Source organism: Xiphophorus maculatus, chromosome 3, assembly GCF_002775205.1.
Source record: "Xiphophorus maculatus strain JP 163 A chromosome 3, X_maculatus-5.0-male, whole genome shotgun sequence".
NCBI lineage: Eukaryota > Metazoa > Chordata > Actinopteri > Cyprinodontiformes > Poeciliidae > Xiphophorus > Xiphophorus maculatus.
Genome location: NC_036445.1, coordinates 17,780,569 through 17,802,509, shown reverse-complemented (window position 1 = coordinate 17,802,509; position 21,941 = coordinate 17,780,569). Strand labels below are relative to the sequence as shown.

Below are 21,941 nucleotides of genomic sequence, written 5' to 3'. Positions count from 1 at the left end.
AAGAAACTGTGGAAAACATGAAAGTTAGGTTAGGTTAAAAGAAAAATAACTACTGACTTAAACTTGGCCATGTCTACAGTCGGAGCCACCACTAAAAAGTTAAAAGTACTGGACGTGTGATAGACAAGTTAATCTTGCTGCCACCCACAATAAGGAGGACTGTAAAGGAGGCAAAAAAAAATCTCAAAAGAGAAATACAGCCAGAGTGGCATCTTGGGATCTCCAAGTCTCCATAACATCTACTAATTTAGAGGCTTTCACACACACGCTCACCAGGGATGCCAAAAAGAAAAAAATGTGGAAAGCACTGAAGTAATCTGTCCTAAATCCAAATATTGAGCAGATTTACAAAGTAACTGAAAAATGATACAACAACCAATACACTAAAGAATACACTCAGCCTCTTCACCAAGGATAAACTTTCCACCAACGGATTTCCGATTTGACAGTATCTCTCTGAGTGGTGAGTTGATTGACTAGTTTCCCTCTGACACATCAGGCAGGCTGAGTGTCAGCCTCACCGGCTGCTCGCTGTTGCCATCAGCGGCAGAGTGCTCTCTGCGCCAAACATTTTCTGCCTCCCTCTCTGGCCTGGCTGGGCCTGATTAAAACCTTCTGCTGAAACAAGGTCATAATTCACTTAGCCATTTCCCAATTTCCGCATAATTACCCTCCCGCTTTGCGAACGCTAACACACACACACACACGCCTTCACACCACATCGCCGACACAAACACATCTCCTCTCTGATTCGTGTCATTACTGAGAGGAGAGTGGTTAAAAGGTTTCAGAGTTGGCCTCTTAGTGACAGCTTAAATGGATAAAACCTCAATTAAAGACTCGCTCGCTCTCTACCACGCTCTCTCTCAGTGGATGGAAGAAGAATAATTCTGTGCAGTTTGGTGAAGCGAGGACTCTTCTTTGGCTTGTCTTTTTTTTTTTAAGCTGCTAAATTGAACCTTCAAACTCAGTGAGACTTTCTCATCTCCGTGCATAATTAATTTTTACAAAACCTGTTTGAGAGAAACCGTGGACATTATTCATAATCAAGGCTGAACAACTAACAATAATTTCTGCCCATTGAGGAGTTACATTACTACAATGGATGGATGGATGGATGGATGGATGGATGGATGGATGGACGGACGGACGGACGGACGGAAACAGTTTTCCAAACTACCTTCGTTTTTGTACACTTCCAGAAAAGGAAAACAATCATTACTTTGTTGCATTCTAGACTTCTCACTTTTGTCAAGACTACAGCAACGCTGTGTAGCACCTCTGTCTCCCTGCAATCAATTTCAACATGTGCTATTGATGAAAACTGCAGCCATCTAACATGAAACTGCTCAGCCTTTATGTAGCAGAGCACTAATTGTCTCATCTGTAGAGTTTATAAGAGTTAGGCCGCTCTGCTCTGCTCTGCTCTGATCGGGTTCAGCATATGGCCTCATAACTTCTGTTTCGCTGCTATCATTAGCCATGATATCAACACACCATATGAGCATCTGTTATCTTCATGTGTGTGTGCGCGCGAGTCTATATTAGTTACCCCCTCCTCCTCCTCAAAATCCCCAGTGCCTGTGGGAAATAGAGTAGGTATCAATGAAAACGCTCACACACTTCATGCACGCTAATGCCTAACCCACTTTGAAACAGCTTGTAAACATCACAGCCTTGTTATTAGCACCTGATTACGCTCCTGGAGCTTAGGCATCAGCTTACAGGGCAACACTAAGATCAACAACATCTCATATGTGAAACGGTACACGTGTTTTCATGCACTGCTAAGAACACAGTCGCTGTGGGAGTCATTGCTTTTTGAAAACTTCCATATTGTTACTAAATGTTGCTAAAGGTGAGGGAAATTAGAGGACGCAGTCATTTCACTCTATAAAAAATGAACACTTGCAGTTCATGAGACAAAATTTCAAGTTATAAAAAATGGATGATGCTTATAGAACCTGCCATGTTGGACATTTCTAGAGTACAAAAAGGATTGAAGCAGAGGGACTGATGAAAACACATGGCCAATTCAATCTCGCTTTAAGAAATATCCCATAATCATTTTTATTCAACATTTACTGCCTTGAGCCATCAATGATTCTTTATATTAGTAGCAGAGGTGGCGCTACACTGTGTGTGATAGAACAATAACTGCAAAACAGGATTTTACTTTTTTAAAACAGTGGATACAGAGTTGATATGTTCAACTAGCTTCATCATCTCTTATTACAGCCAACATCACTAATTGAACAGTATCTGTTTGTATTCCTTAGACAGTTCGGATCATTTGCTTAACTACTGAAAATATGCCTAACATATTCTTCTCCAGCACGCTCCACGACAGCCAAAAGTTGAATGCTTCACAGCTTTAATTTTGTTTGTATTTCCTTTTAATTCCTGTAAAGCGCTTTGTATTGCCTTGTTGCTGAAAATGTGCTATATAAATAAAATTACCTTTACTTTTACCTACCTTTTTACTTTAAATGTCAGTATGATGTGCTTTTTCTGACATTTCAATGTTAGTTTTATGCCACATGTAACAGTAGGCAAAACTTTCAAAATGTTTCACTTTTGTCTCTTGAGTCCAATGGATATTTTCACAAGATTTTTGAGGATCCACAAGATGTTTTTGTTAAATGTAAGACGAGTCTTTATGTAGTTTTTTTTTTCTTTTGCTCAGCAGTGGTTTTCATTGTTTAGCTCCCCTCTGGATGCCATTTTCTTTCTTTCTTACTGTTGAACACTGATCTTCATTTAGGTAAGCGGGGGCTACAGTGCTTTAAATTATGTTCTTGGTTCGTTACTAACCTCCAAGACGACTACACTGCTATTTCAACATTCTCTGCCTTAGAGGATAGCCCTTTTCTGAACTGACCAATTTGTAGTCTGTCCTTAAAATGTCTCAGATCGAGGCATGATGTTGCTTATTATTTATATATATTTTTATATACTTCAGGTTGTCAGACGGATTCCCAATAAGCAGGTTCTTGATTGCACTGGTTAGCCAGTACTAAGGCCTGGCCAAAAAAATTGAACAAAGAAAATGTGAATAATCACAGATAATTCATAATTTAACAGGTTTAGATACAATTCTTCCCTTTCTAATATGAATGATTATTTCAAAACAGTATTTTGTATTTACCCAAGTTATTCATGCCTGGTATCAAAAGTTGTTTGATGATGAATGCAAACAAAGAAATAACAGAGGAAATCTGTGAAGAAGCAAATAGATTTTGCTTCTTTAGGTTCTTGTTTTTTATATTTGAGTACATTTTCTTTTTGTTCTCCAGGTTGTGTTGTATCTGATTGGACTTTCTTTGCCTCCATATATTCCTAAATATTAAAAGCATGCAGCATTTATTGAACAAGTCTCATTCTGATTCTTGTCCAGTTTTGCTTGTTTTAATTCAAGTATTTCCTAAGAAACTTTCTTAATCGTACATCTCTAATCAAGTAAAATTGCTGCCTTACCTAATTACCTCCATTCTAAACCTCCCATCATATAACACACGACAGTAGATTAACACAGAAGTCCCTAGGTGATTTTAGATGCCAGTTTTGGCTCTAGCCTTCTGTGATTTTCACAACTATATTTCCCTGGAAATCAGATTAAGGGCTATCAGTGCAGTAGAGCAGCAGATTGTGGTCAGCAATTGAACCAGCAGCACAGAAGGAAAGACTCCACATTTTGAACTCCCTGCGTTTTCGCATCTGTGCACACCTGGCCAGACCCCAGGTGCATCGGTCAGACTGTTGGTTTTGGAATGTTACTGTAATCGGGCGTCATGGACAGCAGCAGAGGGAAGCTTTTAATCATCCTCCTACTGTTCAGAAAGCACCACAGTGTGAGAAGCAATCACTCACCCTCACAGTGACATCTTTAAGTAATTTACACCGTCCTGTAAAATCGTTCACGTGTCTTGATGAGATTCTAGATAACAAGCACATGTTCAGAAAGCTAAATGGAAACCAGATCTCAGATATCTACCCCCCCAAAAAATTACCGATTGTTCAATTTATAATAACAAATAACAATTCATCCTGTTTTGAGCTAATTTTCCGTATTGCAACTCAAGGCCCATTAATAACTGTTAGGGCTACAGCTGAGAGGTGGCCTCATGCATTACTTTTATTACAGCAGATCACTCAATAGTCCACTGAAAATGAACAAAGCCTGCATAAATCCACTGCTTTTGTGCAGTTCTTAATTTTCAAATTTACCACGCTACACAGTCAGCTCTTTTGAAATATTGAAAACTAAAAATAAGTTATTTGGAAGCATTAGCTTTGTTCCTAAGATACTATCATCCATCCACAGCTTTAGTCAAACTGGCTCTTCACGAAACTGCCTAAATTTGAAATAATAACCAATTTTGGTACAACCCTATTTTTTCAGTTAGCTTTTTTTTGGTTTTGTTTTGTTAAAAACTATGTTCATCCTGATCAGTAACATTTCTGCCAAATTTTGAAACCAAACTGACAGCCTACCCGTCTTTAACACAAATCAGGTTTTTCTTGGCCAGTTTCATTGCTCATTCTGATTTTGACCCAAACTGATTTCTAATGACTCCAAAGCAATTTTCTTGACAAGGATTGTAACATTAAATCCATCAGAAAGCAAATAAATTATTTTAAAAATTCTCCATTTATCTCCATTCATCATAAACCTTTGTCTCTAATCTTTATCTAATTTTCAAGAAACAGAGCCTCACAAGGAACACACTGCCTGATCACACATTTGTAGACTGAAAATTATGCTTTTTTAAATATTTTTGCGCCATTTACAGGAAAGCAATAAATAAATTAAACTTAATTGTCAATGTCAGATTAGAGCTGATTGAGAAATATTGATCCATGTGGCTCTTTGACCATTCGATACGTGCATCTTTACTGCTTTACTTAGAATCTAAACCATGGCACTATACTGTCTCAAAATTAGATCAGTGCCAGCGCTTCATTCTCTCTTCCACTTTCACAGCTCTTCCACTGATTAGCCAGTCACTACAGTAAAATCTATTGAAAAAAATAAAACATTCAAGACAGATTTATCACCTCAATATTTCTCGGTTTGTTTTCCTAAACCAAATCAAGGCCAATGCGTATTTTTTTCTTTTATTTGTTGGTTAAATTCTACAAAAAGGCATGTTTGTGAGGTCAATGCATAACAGAGCTTTGGTCAACACCTGAAAGAATGTGAACATTCATAAAGCGTAGCCGTAGAAAAGAAAAATAAGATCTCAAAGCAAGGAAACACATTTTAATGTAGTGGGAAAAGTCAGACCAACCTAATTTGACAGTTTCCCATTAAGGTACCCCACAAAACACCACCTCCCACGGAGGGCTTCATGTGAGAGGAACTGAGCACAGTCCTAAAAAATCCAACTTATTAAAATGAGGCGCGACAGAAATTTCCCCCTGCTCCCTTTTAGCATGCATGTCCCGTATCCCTTCGCTCATTTACAAGACAAAAAAACCTTCCCAATCAGAAAAAAAATATTATTTACTTTCACAAAGAGACTTGCAGCAGCATGGGAGAGCCAACAACATTGAATCATATTATGCAAACACCAGTGATCCATCACGCAGGAGTTCCCTATTGCTTTTAATTAATGAGGCCTCAGTGCAGAGCATCTGCACACACATCTTCACACCCGGCAACCCGGATCCATTCACCCATGCACACGGCACGGCCTTATTATTCTTCACTAATGAATTATCTGATTCTTATGTCATGTGATTAGGACGGATGGTGTGGCTTCCATACGGGAGGCATGCAGGTGTCAGGCTCACACACAGGTGGAAGCTCTCAGATTAAAACTTTCTTTGAGCAGACATACTTTGGCCTTAAGTGGATCTGGGATACAACTGGGTTTGATGATATGCTAGAGGCAGAATGTCAGGCCTCTCTGTCTTGCAAAACACACACAGAAAAAAATCCATCTGACCAGAGCTGAGCACTATTACTATTATTGTGTTGACCCTTTCCCCCCTTTTTCTTTTGTAATTCAGCTCAAAATTCATCTGCACCCTTCTGGACTTTCCTCCTCTGTCCTCTCGCAGCATCACTCACTCTTGTATTGTTTCCCTCCCAGCCTATGTGACTCTCCTCGCTTTCTTCAATGCAAGGGGAGCGGCATGAATAGAAAACAATTTCCAGCTCAAGATCAATTGCTAAACATATGGAAGCTCAACATCATAATGAAAAAACGCCGCAAGCGACAGCTGGCCACGTTTCAATGACCTGCCTTAGAGGTGACACCGTCATGGACGAACACCTGAACGCAATATGAGCAGAAACAACAAATAACACAGGACGTAATCACTTACAAAATATGCAACTGATAAATTGAGAGATATCGCTAATCAAGTTAACGGCTGTGTTATTGAATTACACTCGTACACATGTATACGGTTGCTCCCAGCGGTGGTTAATTGCCAGGTGGTGGAAGATAATGTGTGATTTAACGGACTGATGGATTTGCCTCTGTTTCCGTCACCCATCAGTGAACAGAGACATCTGTAGCAAACACTTACTCCCACACATAAAAACACACATCTAAAGAAACTTTTATGCCCTAATAAGGGAGAAACCTCCAGAAATGTGTGCGCAAACTTGTTGGAATTTCCCAAGCTTCATGAATCTGTTTGCATGTGTTAGTGCATGAGGCTGTTAATCCTTGCTAGACCGTTTCTTGTGGTTGATAAGTGGCCCGAGGTTAGGAGCTGCTCGGGAAGCTGCAGCATCCCGAGGCTTTACAATGTGTTTACTACTCAAACTGACAGCAATAGTACAGCTTATTATTGGCCTTGCAAGCCTCCGCACTACGCTGCGAGTTAGAGGAACTCCAGGGAGGCTGACCGCCAGTGGCTACAAGGCATGCCAGCCAAGCCTGTAACTATTGGCAGAGATTAAAATAAATGGTGGAAACTGAACCCGAGAAACAGAAAAAAATACATATTTCTGGTGTACACAAGAGGCGGTTGGACAGTTTTTTTCTTTAGTCTTTTGGTATGCAGGCATCAATGGCTCTTTGCCTGCAAATTAACTAAGAATGGTATGCTTGTGTGTCAGAGATGCATTCATCAGGCCGATCCAGATTTTTGGTTTTCTTTGAATCTGACCTTCTGATTCAAGATTTTTTTTTCTGTAAAGCAAAGATTCCCAAAGTGTGGTGCGTCCCCTTGAGGGAAGCAATTGTACTGGTGGTTGATGAGGGGGATGAGTGTCCCTACTGATACTGTTTTACTTTTACCCAAAAGAAACTAATGCATGTTGTAGTCTGAATAAAAGGAACTGAATATTTCTGCCCTTGTTTTCTTTCTTATTGCTGTTTAAAGTCCAACAGAAAATGAAGAAATTTCTAGACAGATGGACAGACAGACAGACAGACAGACAGACAGACAGACAGACAGACAGACAGACAGACAGACAGACAGACAGACAGACAGACAGACAGATAGATAGATAGAAAATGTTAAAGTAATAGAAAAAAATAAATAATAGCGCAAATAATAGCAGAAAAGTACCATAGTTAGTTTGACATCAGGTAGTTTTCACTCAACCTTGGTTTTGAGTGTCCATGACTAAACACATAGAAGAGAGACTATTGTGCTTTAGGTTTCTTGGTATATACTTTATTTATTTATACTTTATATATTGATTTTTTTTATTAAACTGAAAAACAATCTTATTGATAAATGCATAGTGGGAGTTTTCATTTTTAATGCATTTAACCAATCAGAAAAAAAAAATTTTTGTTCTGATAATCACCAATCACAGTCAATCAAGGGGAAATAGGTTGATCCTAATTTTTTTTTCTTCAACGAAACACAAAAGGCAATTTTGCTCTGTGCTTTTCAGACATGAAATTTTGAATCTAACAGAAAATGAAGGATTTACAACATTATCTCAATTTATGCATCAAAGCACACCTTCCCAACCTGCATTTTATTACGTCCTAAAATGTGTAATAAAAACCATATTATTTGTTGAATCACTCTAAAACCAAAAATGATGTTCATTTTTAGCATCAGTGCATTATTTGAAAAAGGAAAAAGAAATTCTCAGCATTCGATTTGCCAATCACTAATTAGAGCTGATCAGGAATAAATTGGCAGGCTTCAATCTCCAACCGATTGATGGGTGCACCTCTGAAAAAAAAGTTATTGCTTCTTACTGCTCAGGCCGCTGTCATGGTGTCTGAGCACAGAGAGAACAGAAAAAAGGCTGCGATGTGAGGATCAGGGATGAGACAGGTCCACAGAGATCAGAATGTTCTTTAATTAACCACCTCTTCTTCTCTTTTTTTCTTTGTAAAAGACACTCACACTGCACCAGCTAAGAATATTCTGCCTCTGGGATGAAAACAGTAGCGGTAGGAAGGGAGGGGGAAGAAACTGCTGGGCTTTGCAGAACTCGGGTCCAAGAGCGCTAGGTTAAAGGTTAGGCATGCTCCATATTACTTTTATTTCTTTTTCTTGGAAAGAAAATGCCTCTTCTGGCTGTGAATGTGCAGCATAGATCAACGGACAAACGACAGAACTAAAAGCTTTGTCAAGGTTAGCGCTGCTCGAGTTACGCCTTGCTGATTGTGTGATCGTCCATTCCTTTGCTTTTCTTTATGCCTTTAAGCATCCCTTGCAAAAACCAACTTCTGTCTCAGATATAAAAACTGAGGGTGGAATTTCATTTGCATTTATTACCAAAATTATAATTCAAAGTAAGGGAGTTGGGGGAGATGTTAAATTATGAGGAGAAAAGCAAGAAAATTTAAGCTAAAACACTTGAGCACTAAGTGTGCAGCATTTTCCTGCAATTATGCTTCCAGTAACACGTCACAAACTAAGACCTTAGTGGTTTCCGCTTCTGTTACTTTATCCACTACTTACAGCTCTCCAGTTATGAGCTATAAAATAATCTCCCTCGCCTCTAATAGTTTTATTTCACGCCGCAAGCTAGAAACTGCTGGCCTACAATTGGAGTTGGCACCGGCGGACCAAATCATTTAAGTTTCCCCCCCCGTCCGAAAACAACAGCATATTTTCTCAAGCCTTACATGATGTTTGTACCCTTAATAGTACAGAATCATTGTTTTTCTCAATGCTCAGCCTTGGAAATAGTAGATGATGCAGAACAAAACACAAGATATTCTGAGCGATGCCTAGTACCAGAAACCATTCACAAAGACAGGACTCACTCCATGGTGAGAAAAAGGAAAACGGTGCAGTAAGAGAAAATAAGACAATTTTTGTAATTGAATTGTTTTGTGAACTCAATAAATCAATCTGCAAACAAGATTCAAATAAAATATTTCAATACTTCCGAGACAAACTGCATCAAATGGGCTCCTTTTCATATAAATGTACATTTGCATGAACGATTTTTACTGTCCTGCTGCAGACTGGTGCTGCATTCCTTATAAATCCGGTGGCACAGAGCCATACATGAACTCAGGAGGAGAATGTTTAAATAAAAAACAGAGGAGGAATAAAAAAGACAGAACCGGGGAGCAAAGGATTAGGAGGATAAAAATAAAGACTCAGGCTCTGTGTGTAAACCAGAAAAAGGGGAGTTAGGGAGGAACAGAAAGAGATGGCAACTTGGAGAGTGAGAGATTGAACGGGTGACACTGCTGCAACACAATGGGGTCAGCATGAAGAAGTGCTCCTAATTGAATCACACAGAAGAGAAGACGGTAAGACAGAGGAGATGAGAGATGGAGGAGTCACATTCTCTCCCTCTCTCTATGCATGAACGTAGAGGGAATAAACTGTTACAAGCAGACTACAAGGAGCAGGAATATAAATATGTCTGAGCAGCTGTGGAGCAGAGGGTGTTGAAAAGATGTTTTGGAGCCACCTTGACCACACAGCGGGGGTCTGGCAGAGCAGGATTCAAAAATAGCTCCACTGAATTTCTTTCTCGGGCTTGTGCAACCTTTTCCATCAAGAGGAAAAAATAGATGGGCGTGCAAAAAAAGAAAAAAAGAAAGAGCACATACAAAGAGAGCAGGGAATGCATTAAAAGTGTAAAACGAGCCGTCCAGTATTAATAACGAAGATAAAGAAAGATAAAGACGGGGATCTTACTGTATGTTGGAGCTGTTCCAGTAAACGGAGTGCCTGTTGGCTGACACCTGGAGCATGCTGCCCCAGGTGAGACTCGTAAGCACCCAAAGAGACAGCGCTGCCAGAGCCATGCTCCCGGCTCCTCTCTCGGTCTCTGCGGCCACTCTCTCTCTCTCTCTCTCTCTCTCTCTCTCTCTCTCTCGGTCACCCCACCAAACAGCGCGGCTCAAACATCCCAGCAATGCCTAACAAGCGAGAAGGAGGCAATAAAAACAATGAAAAACATTTTACAAAGCTTCACGCATGCATGCACACAAACGGGCTACTTTCAGAGATGCTGTTTGGGTAAGAAGTGTTGTAAAAGTCTGTTGTAACACCAGACTGTGCGAACCTCCTCCTCCTCCTCTTCCACCAGCGGATCCCAGAGCTTCAAAGAACGGGGTTTATGGTCCGTGTTTATAACCGAGGCGCCCCCCTCTCCTCCTCCTCTCACCGGGGAACTGCTGCTGCTGAGGCCGCCAGAGAAGTGTCGCAGGTCGGCGTTGGGTCCAAGCGGGAGGTCGGTGTTCCTCCGGGTCTTTAAAGCAGTCCGAGAACGAGTTGTGTGCGGGTTATTTTAAATAAAATTTAAAAATATAAATAAAGGATCAACAGTAAAAAATAAAAAAAGAAAGAAAAAGTCCTCCTCTTTTTAAGTGTTTTTTTTTAACTGTTGCAGCTTATTTTCATTCTTTCCCAATAAATGCGCAGACGATCTCAAAGCTGCAGCAAAGCAACTAAAAACAAAATCAAGCTTTCTTCCCTTCCACAACCATCGTGCACGGTGAGCAGGCTGCCCGCACGTCGCTCTCCTCCTTCTCCTCCTCCTCTCTGTTTGGTAGGCACCACTCGTTCACTTCCTAACTCCACCCCCCTGCGAGCGACAGACAGGGGGAAAAAAAGGCGCATTCCTCCAAGATTTGTGGCCGAGTTGCAGCACATCACCGGACATCGGCGGGACTTCAAGGTTTTTCCTTCAGTACCTGCGCTTCACAGTGATGCTGCAAAAGTACATCCCGCTCTTGATGAGACACAGCGAGCATCTGCAACCAGTTTATTCCATCAACGTGCAGCCTTTTCACCACAGTGAAGCACACCTGCACGCACAGTTGTCTTATTAATGCAAAGACGGGGGTGAAAAAAAAGCATATATCCATATATAAAATAATCCCGATTCCCCTCCAAACACAGTAGGTTAGTTTTATTCATCTTCAGTCCTCCTCATAAAGGGGGGAAATCCCTCTGGGAAAATGTGACTCACCACAAAACTGAACCAAATGTACTTCTTTTGTAAGTAATCCACGTTGAAAGCTGCTGCCTCGCAGAGAAGAATTTATGCACACTGAACCTTTTCACATTTGTCATTTTTCCAACCTAAATCCTCAATGATTGTTAAGCTGAAGAGGGTAAAAAATATGACATTGCTTTGAACGTTTTTGTGTTTAACAGATACAAATATGTAAAGTATTTGTATTCATCCGTTTCTGTTGGTGGGCTCCAACAGAACAGCTGGTAGGCAGAAGCATTGCAACCATTCCTCGCCCCAGACCCGGTATTTTTTTTTACAAGTGATCCCAAGGGATCCCTTAGAAAAATCTGTCTTGTCTTAGTCTGTTGCTATTTCTTTTTTCCGTTTTTATGCAGCCGGTCTAAAAAGGATGCTCATTTAATTTGATTTACACCATTTATTTGTTGCTTCCTGTTTGGAATCCTGCTCAAAGGTGAAGCTCTGCCCCAGACTTTTTGTGACCAAAGAGTAAACTTTTGGTCACATCTGGCACAGGTCACTTCTTCTCTGCATTCTCTCTCCTATGACTTTAAACAAGAGCCTCTTATTGGCTTTCTTTCAACGATGACTCTACTTGTCACTCTTCCACAAAGACTCGATTTGTGGAAAGTATTTGACAAACAGTTTTCCTATTGAGAGTGTAGCTGCAGCATGTCTGTAAATCTTCATTATCTGTCTTAATTTACAGGAATCAGATGTCTGATGAGTTGACTGACCGCTGAAGCCCGGCACCTCCATCACCTTCGATACACGTCTAGGGTATTATTTGTTGTGAGAGAAAGGGCAGACTGGAAAAAGAGACAGGAAAGGGGATAGAAAAAGAGAGGACTGGTGTATAGAAGTGAGATTGTTACAGTTTTCTTTTTTGCCTGCTGGGAATGAGTTGGTTAAGGAGAAGTCAGAATGATTTATTGGGAGAAAAAAAGGAGGGAAATAGGGAAAAGAAGAGCAAGAAAGAAAGAGAGAGAGAGATGAGATGAGATGCCATCGGGGAATCCCTTTGTCTCCTCCAGTCCTTCCACTCCTCTCATGAGCTGTCCATTTAATCCCCCCACCCTGATTCCTCCTCCTCTCACCTTATTCAGGGAGGCTCAGTGAAAACTTTTTTTCTTTCCACCGTTGTGATCCCTGCTTTGTGCTTGTGCTAGTTTGGTTCTGTGTTTGGGCCCTGGTGGTCTTCACGTCTGTTCTGCTTCTGCCGGTTTCTCCATCTCTCAATGTTGGACATGAGAGATTGAATATTTTTATGAACACGGCTTATTTTCTTCTTGCCATTTCTGCTCCATCATTCCTTTCCTCTGACTGGGTTGCGCATTCTAGGCAACCACAACTGTTTTTCCTTGGGATAAAATCTGACAGACCAGAGAAAATTATTTGCCCAAGGTGCATATCTCGGGAGACCGCTAGGTGCCAGGGGGTGAAATACAAATAAAATTCATTCCCTCAGTTTGGCAAATCCGAAAACATGGATTTCTCTCTCTATCTCTCTGTCTCTCTTTTTTGGTTCAGTGAAGCTGGAGGTGAATTAATTCTTGTATTCAGAATCAACAATCTCAGTCACATCGCCCCAGCTCCAAACAAGCTGGCGACTCAACTTACCTTATTTTAAAGCTTAGCTGAGGTGTATTTCTTTTTTCTAAAAGCTCAGCGACACAACTCTGCATAATGAAGCAGATTTCCACTGGAGGATTTCACAAAAAATACAAAAATGGTAAAAAATCTCATGGCTTCAATGTAGGATGATGAAGCCATGTCAGGCCTGACTATGTCTGTAGGCTCTATGGCAGATTAACAATTTGAAATTCTCATGTTGATGATTTTCTCTTGTCTGTCAGACTTTTCAGCCGAGGAATACCTCTCAGATGAAGAAGATTTTGATGAAGTTCAAGCAGATCGATTGTTTTAGCTGTGATTGGTTCCATTTTTTAAGCTACATTTTCAGCCTGGATATTGTGTTTTCTACAAGGACAGTTTGTTTGCAACTGGATTGTCTCTGATTAAAAAATGTGGCAGAAAAGAGGAGTAGATTCAGTTTGTCTGATTGGCTACATATAGGACGTGGGCACCTTGGAGTCTGGCAACTGATTCAGACACACAGAGAGCAACAACACAAAGAACAAGGAGAATCTCAGCTGAGCCAGAAACAAGCCTGATCAACTTGTCCAGTTTAGGTGTGATAAATGTTTTTTTTGTCTACATACACATATATGCCTGAGCTTTAACTCTCTGATTGATCTCTTTAGAGGTTGCCCCAGTATTTCCACATGATTTCACTTTAGGATAATGGCATTTATCTTGAGAAATGCATAAATCCCAAAACATCCACTCATGATTTTCCAAATCCTTACAGACCAGATTGTTTCCATTTTAGTTTCATCAGACTAGACAGTTTCATGTTAATTTCTGGACATGCCCAGAAATTAAGTTATTTGTGCTTGGGTGCTTTGCACACTGTAATTTGACTTTTTATCCCACTTTTGAATTAATCGCGTCTCCTTCACCGAGTGGCATTTCATCCCACTCAGTGCAGGATGTTATTACTATGAATAGTAACATTCCTCTATCAGCTTCGCTCAGCACCTTCACGACGTCTTTTGCTTTTGTTCTGCAATTGATTCACACATTTCACCCTAAAACACGTTCTTCTCTGGGTCACAGAACCCGACTCCATCCCAAACAACATGATGACTGGACTGGATCTTTGTCTTGATTGCACTCAAGAAAGCAGTGCTCTGAGGTGCTGCCTCAAAGTACATCAACAAGTGTGCCTCCATTGTACTCAGCTGCTCTAAATAAAGCCATAATAAACATACAAAACCAAAACTGGGCTTTCCTAAATTGACAATCATAGTAATCTCAGTATATATAAACTGACTTCAAAGACAGAAAATAAAACATAATTGTAACAACATTCTTTTCTTGTTCTAACTCTCATTATTGTGGTATTTAGCAAACAAAAATAATTCTAACTGACCTAAAGCAGGAAAAATTCAGTCTGATTGAAATGTGGAAAAATAGGTCACCCATTATTTCATGCAGTGCACGCAAACATCTGGCTTCAATTGTAAGAAACCAATTTTAATTTAACTTCACAGATATTGTTCCAGGATAACTGTTTTTGAGGCCTGGACAACAGAACCGTTGGATTACCTCTGTATTGGAAATGTATGAGAAATGACCGCAGCCCCGGCTGCATATGTTGTCGCTGGAGGTCTCATGACATTTCCAGCCCAGAGCTGGCACACAGCACGTGTGTCCAGAGATCCTGAGTGAAACCTTGGAATCTAATCAGAGCTCTCACTTGGCACTAATGATTGGATTTGGGCTCCTGCTTCTTTTCTTTGTGCTCAGCAAGTAAACAACGCATACGTGAGCTCAGCGGGACTCCTAAATATGGAACGGGAAACATTTTCCTTAGTATCTGTCTCATTCCAATGGATTTCTTGATTCAGGAGTCTCTCTTTCACTCCACCTAATGCTTGCTCTCTTCCTTGGCCTGCTTCACTGTTCACTGTTGTGTTAGTAAATTGTACTGACACTCTTCCCCCCGCCTCTGTCGGCTCCCTCCTCTGCTCTCCCTCCCTGTCCCTCTTTCACCCGAGTGACTGACACGAATTTTCAATTTCTCTGTTTACCTTTCACTGCTGTGCCTAAAACAACACTGATACAAACTAAGAGCAAGGAGGAGGCTGGGGCAAAGCGAGGAAAGGGGGTGGGGGGAGATGGAGATGAGCGTGGAAGGACCAGGGGGAGAGGTGACACTAAGACTGTGGATGAGGAGGTTGGGTGGGCGTGGGGGAAGCTTGGGATGCAAAATTGAGAGAAGAGCAGAAAGAGAGAGAACAGGGCTTTCTCTGTGTTTTTGGTTGCAGAGGAATCCAAGAGGGAGAAAGAAGGAGTTGGGTCTGGGAGGCTGGGGGTTACAGGAAGGAGAAAAGGAGCCGATACTTCTGAACAGTCACGCAAACTTATTCAAGAGTGGTTGGAGAGAGGAAGGGATTGACAGGATGGAGGAGATTGTGAGTGGAGGGCTGGGAGAAAAACTTCGATGGGGGCACAGAACATTAGGAGTGCAATGAGATATAGAGAGAGGGGGGAGATTTATGAAGGTGCAAAAGGAGAAGGAGGACAGCAAGAGTGATGGGTAGAAAGGCTTTCTTTTCTTCCTGAAGAGGAAAAGAGTGAGAATAAAGAGTGGAGAAAGAAAGAAAGAGAGAAAGAGCTCAGAATAGATATGCTCTCAGCAGCATGAAATATTGAACGAAGGAGAGCGAACACAAGGAGGAGCGCAGAAAATGGAGGGACTGATAAAGACAAATACAATCGTTTTGTGTGTGTGTTGTTTTGGGAGAACAGAGGAAGAAGAAGAAAAGTGGGTGACAGAAATATGAAGAATAGCAGCCCGTGGCTGGAGAGCAATTCACACGTGTACGCACACACCCATACACACACATATATATATACAGAGGCACTCTGACGGGGCTTTGAGTTTAGATTGCTCCCATGTGTGGCGGAGCTGTGCAGAATTCGTCAGTGTTGAAAATATCACACTGCAGAATGTGTTTCATCACTACTTGCACCAAACCAACACACGCACACACACGCACGCCCTCACGTTTTTGCACATATGCATGCCCCATCACCACCACCGAACCCTCCTCCTCCTCCACCCTTTGATCTCACTTCTCACTGATCTTCTCTCCTTCCATGTCAAATATTTAGGCTGTGTTTGGCAGGTTTGACAAAAATTACCATGGAGAAATGATTTTATTTATTTAACTTCCACATCATCAAAAGTCGACGGCTGTAGCTCCAAATAGATAGGAGTTGAACCAGTTAAAAAAAGAAAAAACAAAACAAACATAATGCTCAGTGTAATGTTTCACATGTAACAATAAAGCTGATCTTTGTTGAAACGTTTCTTAAATTCACACCAGGTGTTTTAGTCAAGCAGGGAGAACTTTTGTGGTTAAGGAGACACTCCTGACTGTCAAACACACGCAAAATAATGAGTCAGCACAGAATTTCTGGGGGCAAATATAAATTTTATTGCAGACTTTGCATCAAATTAGGAAACTTTTTCCTCTTCAAACATGGCTTTAGCAGCACAAATCACAAAGCTAAACCTCATACAGAGTGGCAGTGCTCTATCACTATCTGTGCTTTTTAGAAACTCAGAGATCTGCATTCACTTACTCTGCATTTTTCTTACCATACATCATGAATCAAATGGGCGTTTGAGTGAAGAGAGGGAGGAATTCACAAAGAAGGAGCATGTAGCAGGGAATGTACGACATATCTCTGACCATGAATTATTTCTAGATTGGAAGCTAATAAGGGGAATATGTATCCTTCAAAAGAATCACAAAACAAAATTTTATATTATCAGAATGATACATTGAATGAATCACATTGTCAGTTTTACTTATTTCATTTAACATATCTCAAAAGTGTTGGTCAAAGTATTTCATAATTGATCAACTTGGCATGAAAATTTAACATTTATTCAGAAATGTTTTTGAAATATTTCAAATAATTGATTCAGCAGTTTTAATTTTACACTATTCATACACAGTATATTTCTAACTATGTAAAAAAGAAAGCTAATGTAGTCTGTTTATGTCCTTATTGTATTTTTTTTCAGGCCACAGATTGTTTCTGTCCTACATAAGGTCTCAAACAAAAGAAAATTTAAAGAGAAATTGGTTCTTACTACCGACAAAAATAAATTCTCCCGAAACATACCTGCTTTGTTTGTTTCAAATTATTTTCAAATTGTATTCACTTATATTGGTAAAAATATTGCTTTGCTTATTAAAAACAATAGAATTGTGATAAATGAAATAATGAATAAATGTGTTGATTTTGTTATATTATACATATTAACCATAAATACATGTTCGATGTAATATGATTATTTTTTTCTATACCGTAGGTATTGAATCTTTCAAAGGAAAACAGATTTTTTTATCCAGAATAAATTGTCTATGGAGTGGATAAAATGGTTGAACATGATTTTTTTTTTCTTTCTACAAGCTAACATTTTTGGAAGAAAAACATTTAATTATTATAATTATGATTATTATTGAAATCAATACAACTAAACATTAATTTGCACATAATTTGCACTTTCCATTATTAGGAAATCTTAAAGATCATGCATTTTATCTGCAAAACTGAATTACTAAGCAAGAAAGCAAGTATTAAAATTAATGTTCTTTTTTTTTAGTTTAGTTCTGCATTGAAATGATCATAAATAAAAAGACACACAAAAGTTCTTTATGTTTAATACATTTTTTTGCTTATTTTCATAAGACATTTTTGACTCAATTTAATTCATGTTGTAATTATTTTCTTTACTCCAATACCAAACCAAATATTAAATCAGCAATAAAAAAGGATAATGAAAAAAAACATTAAACAAAACCTAATATGTTTTGATAGCCTGTATTTTTGTAAGATGCCCATTTTTTCCCCAATGTTTGATTAACAATTTTTATAGTGTCAAGTTAAGATATAGAGTAGGAAAATAATAAGAAATAGTAAATACATCCTTTAAGGTGCCTTTACAACTATTGTTACACAGTGAAATGACAATGATGCCCACCAGTTTAGAGCAGACACCAAAATTGATGGCACTGATGTTTAAATGTGCATATTTTACCTTTTTGAAAGGCTTGACCAAGCCGATACGTTCATTTGACTGATAGGTATTGTAAGCCAGCAGAACCAATCCCACTTTTGATGGATGGGGTTTGCCCTGAGGAATGGACGTGAATCTCTGCGGTAAGAAATGTCAAACTTATTGACATCCTCCAAGAGACATGCAGTTTCAGCTGCAACTACAGAAAACTACAGTGTTGACTTTGATTTGGCTAAATACAAATTCACTATTAGGCTTTTTATCTGGATTGTTCTTTTGTTTTGCACCTTGATTTTTTCATAATTAAAAATGCTCCACCTTCAACACAAATCATGTGGCACTGATCAATAATATGTATCCACACACTTTTCAGATTTTTATTTGTATTTGTTTTTGTTTTCCTTCCACTTCACAATTGTGCTGTACTTTGTGTATGTCCATAACATAAAATCCCAATGAAATACTTTGGAGTTTGTGGTTGTAAAGTCACAAATGTCAAAACATTTGAGGGGTCTAAAAGGTTTTGTTACATGTTGTGTATCCAAATTGTGTTTCCTTGAATATCTGAATCCAAATTTTCAGCAAGGAACCATGAAGCGTTCAAGCCACTTTAACAAATTATTAATGTAATGTGTGTTTGTGTATCTGCGGTTCATGTGCAACTTTCTGCAGCATGGTTGCTTGTGCACAGCTTAGACAAATGTTCCTGATACCTCATATATCACAAGTCTCAGTACTGTATTATCCCATGAGTGCACTTCTGCAGACAGTGCAGAAACAATAAAGACAGCCGGTTTACACACATGCACACGCGCCCAGACAGACAGCCACATACACAAGAAGAAACCCCCCTCCCATGGACAGACACACATGCAAACACAAAGAAAGGAACAGGTGCATGTTGAAAAAGCCAGCTGCCAGCCCTTCTTTGAAACATCTACATTTCATCAGGCATGGCGGAGGCGGTGGTGGCAGCGGGCAGCAGCAGCACAGGTGACACCGAGCCCAGTGGGCACCGAGATTAAGAGACTGGGAGGAGGTTTAACATAGACTGTCATCTCAGGTCAGATTTGCATTTTCCTTTTATTGTTAAAGGTTAGGTTTTCCAGAGGCTAAGCTCATCTGATAAATGCCAAAAGGGACCTTCCACCCTCAAGGACAGCTTACTCGAGCATTTGATGGCGACATCATGTGTGAAGTGAGTTAAAAGGACGGAGGGAAGATTTCAGCCCATTTGGATCAGCGTTATCGGTACCCAGTCGGTGTCCTCTGCTCCTATATCGCTGTCTTTTCTTTTTTTCCCTCTTTTTCTGCCTTTCTTTCTCATTGCCTGTAGCTTCCTCGTTGTCATTCCATCTCTGTTGCCTTTTTTCCTTCATCCTCTGCTGCTGCTGTCACCCTCATTTGGGTTATCTCTGTTTCCCTGATGCTGTCGTTCCCTTTCCTTTCGTTCGGCCGGTGTGAGAGTCATGATACATTAACCTCTGACCCTCAGCAGGAGGTGGCACCAATTGGCTTGTAATTGCTATCAATGCAGCATGTGTGTGTGGTGAGCATGTTTTTTTGTCCCCCATTTGGGAAATGTGATGAATATCTGGCTGAGTTTGGACTGACAGAAAATGTAATCATTTCACCACATTTTGGGTTGTGATGGTGGATTACATATGTGCAGTCAGAACCACAACAGATGAAAAATAAATATTTCTGCTTCTGTAAGCAAACTGGAGCTTACTTACTCCATATTCACAAAATTCTCCAAAATGTTATCACACACACACACGCGCGCGCCCGCACACCCCGACGCACGCACGCGCTCACACGGAGAGAGAGAGAGAACTGGGATCATACAGGCCTTTGCAAAAGAATTCACTCTCCTTTACGTTTTTTTTTTGTCATGCTAAACTAACTTCCGAGCAGTTTTGGGGATTTCAAGTAATAGATTAATACGACTTCTTGCAATTGTACAATGGAATACATGACTTTTAAATTATCTGCAAAGAGGAAAAATATGTAACTTGTGGTGAAATATGCTTTTACTCCCATTAACTCTGATCCCTCTAAATAAAACCCAATCCAACCAACTACATAACTAAGTGCAGTAAACTTGTGTGTGATTTAATCTCACTGTAAATCAAACTGTTCTGTGAAGGCCTCTGAGTTTTGCTAAATAACATCAGTGAACAAACAGCTAAGAAAGACAGCAAACAAGTCAGACAAAAAATTGAGAAGATGTTTAAATCAATATCATAAAATTTGAACATCTCAAAGAATACAGTACTAATCAAAGAAGCAGCCAAAATACTTTTCCAAGGCTGGTTTAATGCTGTTTGGGGCCTTAAGCAGAATCTGATTTGGGGCCCCCTGTCCTGTTAAGAATACAAACACACCCACAAACAACCTTTAAAAAAAGATGTGATGGAATCTGGAGATGGAGTCAGGTTTAACTGGTCAAGATGGCAACCAGTGGTGGATAGTTGATTTTTATTTGCACAAACCAATCAAGCTCAACCACAAAGAAAAGATTAAATAATAACACATTCGTTGTGAGAAAGCAAAAGGATTTCCTACATGTGTTGGAAGTCATGTGGGGGACAATGCAAATATCTGAAAGAAGGTTCTCTGACAAGTCGAGACCAAAATGTAACTTTTTTTTTTGCCTAAGTGCAAAACATTGTAACTCACTATGCCTATGTTGAAGCATGGTGTAGGAGGAATCATGCTGTGGGATTACTTCAGCAAGAACAATAAAGCTGACCATAGTTGATGAGAAGCTATACTGAGGTAAATACAGGACAACATCTTTTAGAGGTTGTAAAAGACTTGGGAGATTTACCTCTCATCTGAACAACAACAACAACCTCAAACGCACTAGAATGGCCTAATTAAAGTCTATATCTAATGCTAATTCAGGATCTGATGTTCACAGACACTCTCCATTTGACCTGTCTGAGGTGGAGCTAGTTTATGAAGGAGAATGGAAATGCATTTCAGATCCTTGATGTGGAAAGCTGTTGGAGACATACTGTAAAAGATCTGCAGCTGTAAATGTAGTGAACGATGATTCTGTGTTGACTCAAGAGGAATAAACACACATATCAAACTTCTCACCTTTTTGTAGTAAAACTTTTTCTTCCTCTCCCACGTTACAATTTGTACTACTTAGTATTGGTCTATCACATAGAATCAAAACAAAATGCATCCAAGTTTGTGTCTCCAGCATAACAAAATGTGAAAAGGTTTAATTAGCAAAAAAATAAATAAATATGTAAAACATTGTAAATATCTGTAAATTGTACCTCATTGGGGCAAGTGTGTGTTGCCTTTTTAATCGGGTTTCCAATTGAAAAATGTCCATGTCTTTGTGTGAGTTCTATTTTCACTTGTGTGTGAAGCAAAGACTCTGACTCCCAGCAGTCCTTTGTCACACTGACTGACTGCTGAAAGGCTGAAAGCAGGAAAACCATTTCAGACTGTGGAACTAAATGATGGCAGGTACTCACCTCTCCTCCACTCGCCACAATAACACCATACAGACCAGTCATCAGCAGCCCTGTCATCTCCATCTGTAAATGCACTTCACAAAGCCCCCTCAGTCTCTCCTTCTCCTTTGACTGCCAGTCAAACCTGTATTGCTGTCTCATAAACCCATTTGGTCTTCATACAGGAGAAAAAAAGTGTCACATGCAGAGGAAATATAAATCTGTTTGGAGTTTCTTTTAATTTAAGCCAGAAGTGCTCAAGTAAAGAGCAATCAAAACAATTCCAGTGTGAATAATCTGTTTTTATATGAGAGCTAATAATACAGTTCTTCAAATTACGGGCCACACAAGAGTGAAAATGTACAATTTACGCAGAAGGTTAGCAAATGGCTCAAAATTCAGATGCAGCACTTGGGTA

General features: G+C 39.8%; 1 protein-coding gene across 3 annotated transcripts in view; it reads right to left on the bottom strand.

The window, feature by feature from the left end:
* LOC102234981 (ephrin-A3-like) overlaps window positions 1-11,120 on the bottom strand; it is a 71,479-nt gene extending 60,359 nt beyond the window's left edge. The window contains exons 1-2 of one of the 3 annotated variants that reach the window (XM_014472541.2): window positions 10,466-11,120; window positions 10,096-10,319 (exon numbers count right to left, since the gene is read on the bottom strand). In XM_014472541.2, the coding sequence (XP_014328027.1) occupies window positions 10,096-10,205 (110 nt within the window). In that variant the 5' untranslated portion in view covers window positions 10,206-10,319; window positions 10,466-11,120. Of the gene's footprint in view, window positions 1-10,095; window positions 10,320-10,400 lie in introns of all 3 variants that reach the window. The other 2 variants (XM_023331387.1, XM_023331388.1) reach the window with 2 other exon arrangements.
* Window positions 11,121-21,941: the final 10,821 nt, after the last annotated feature.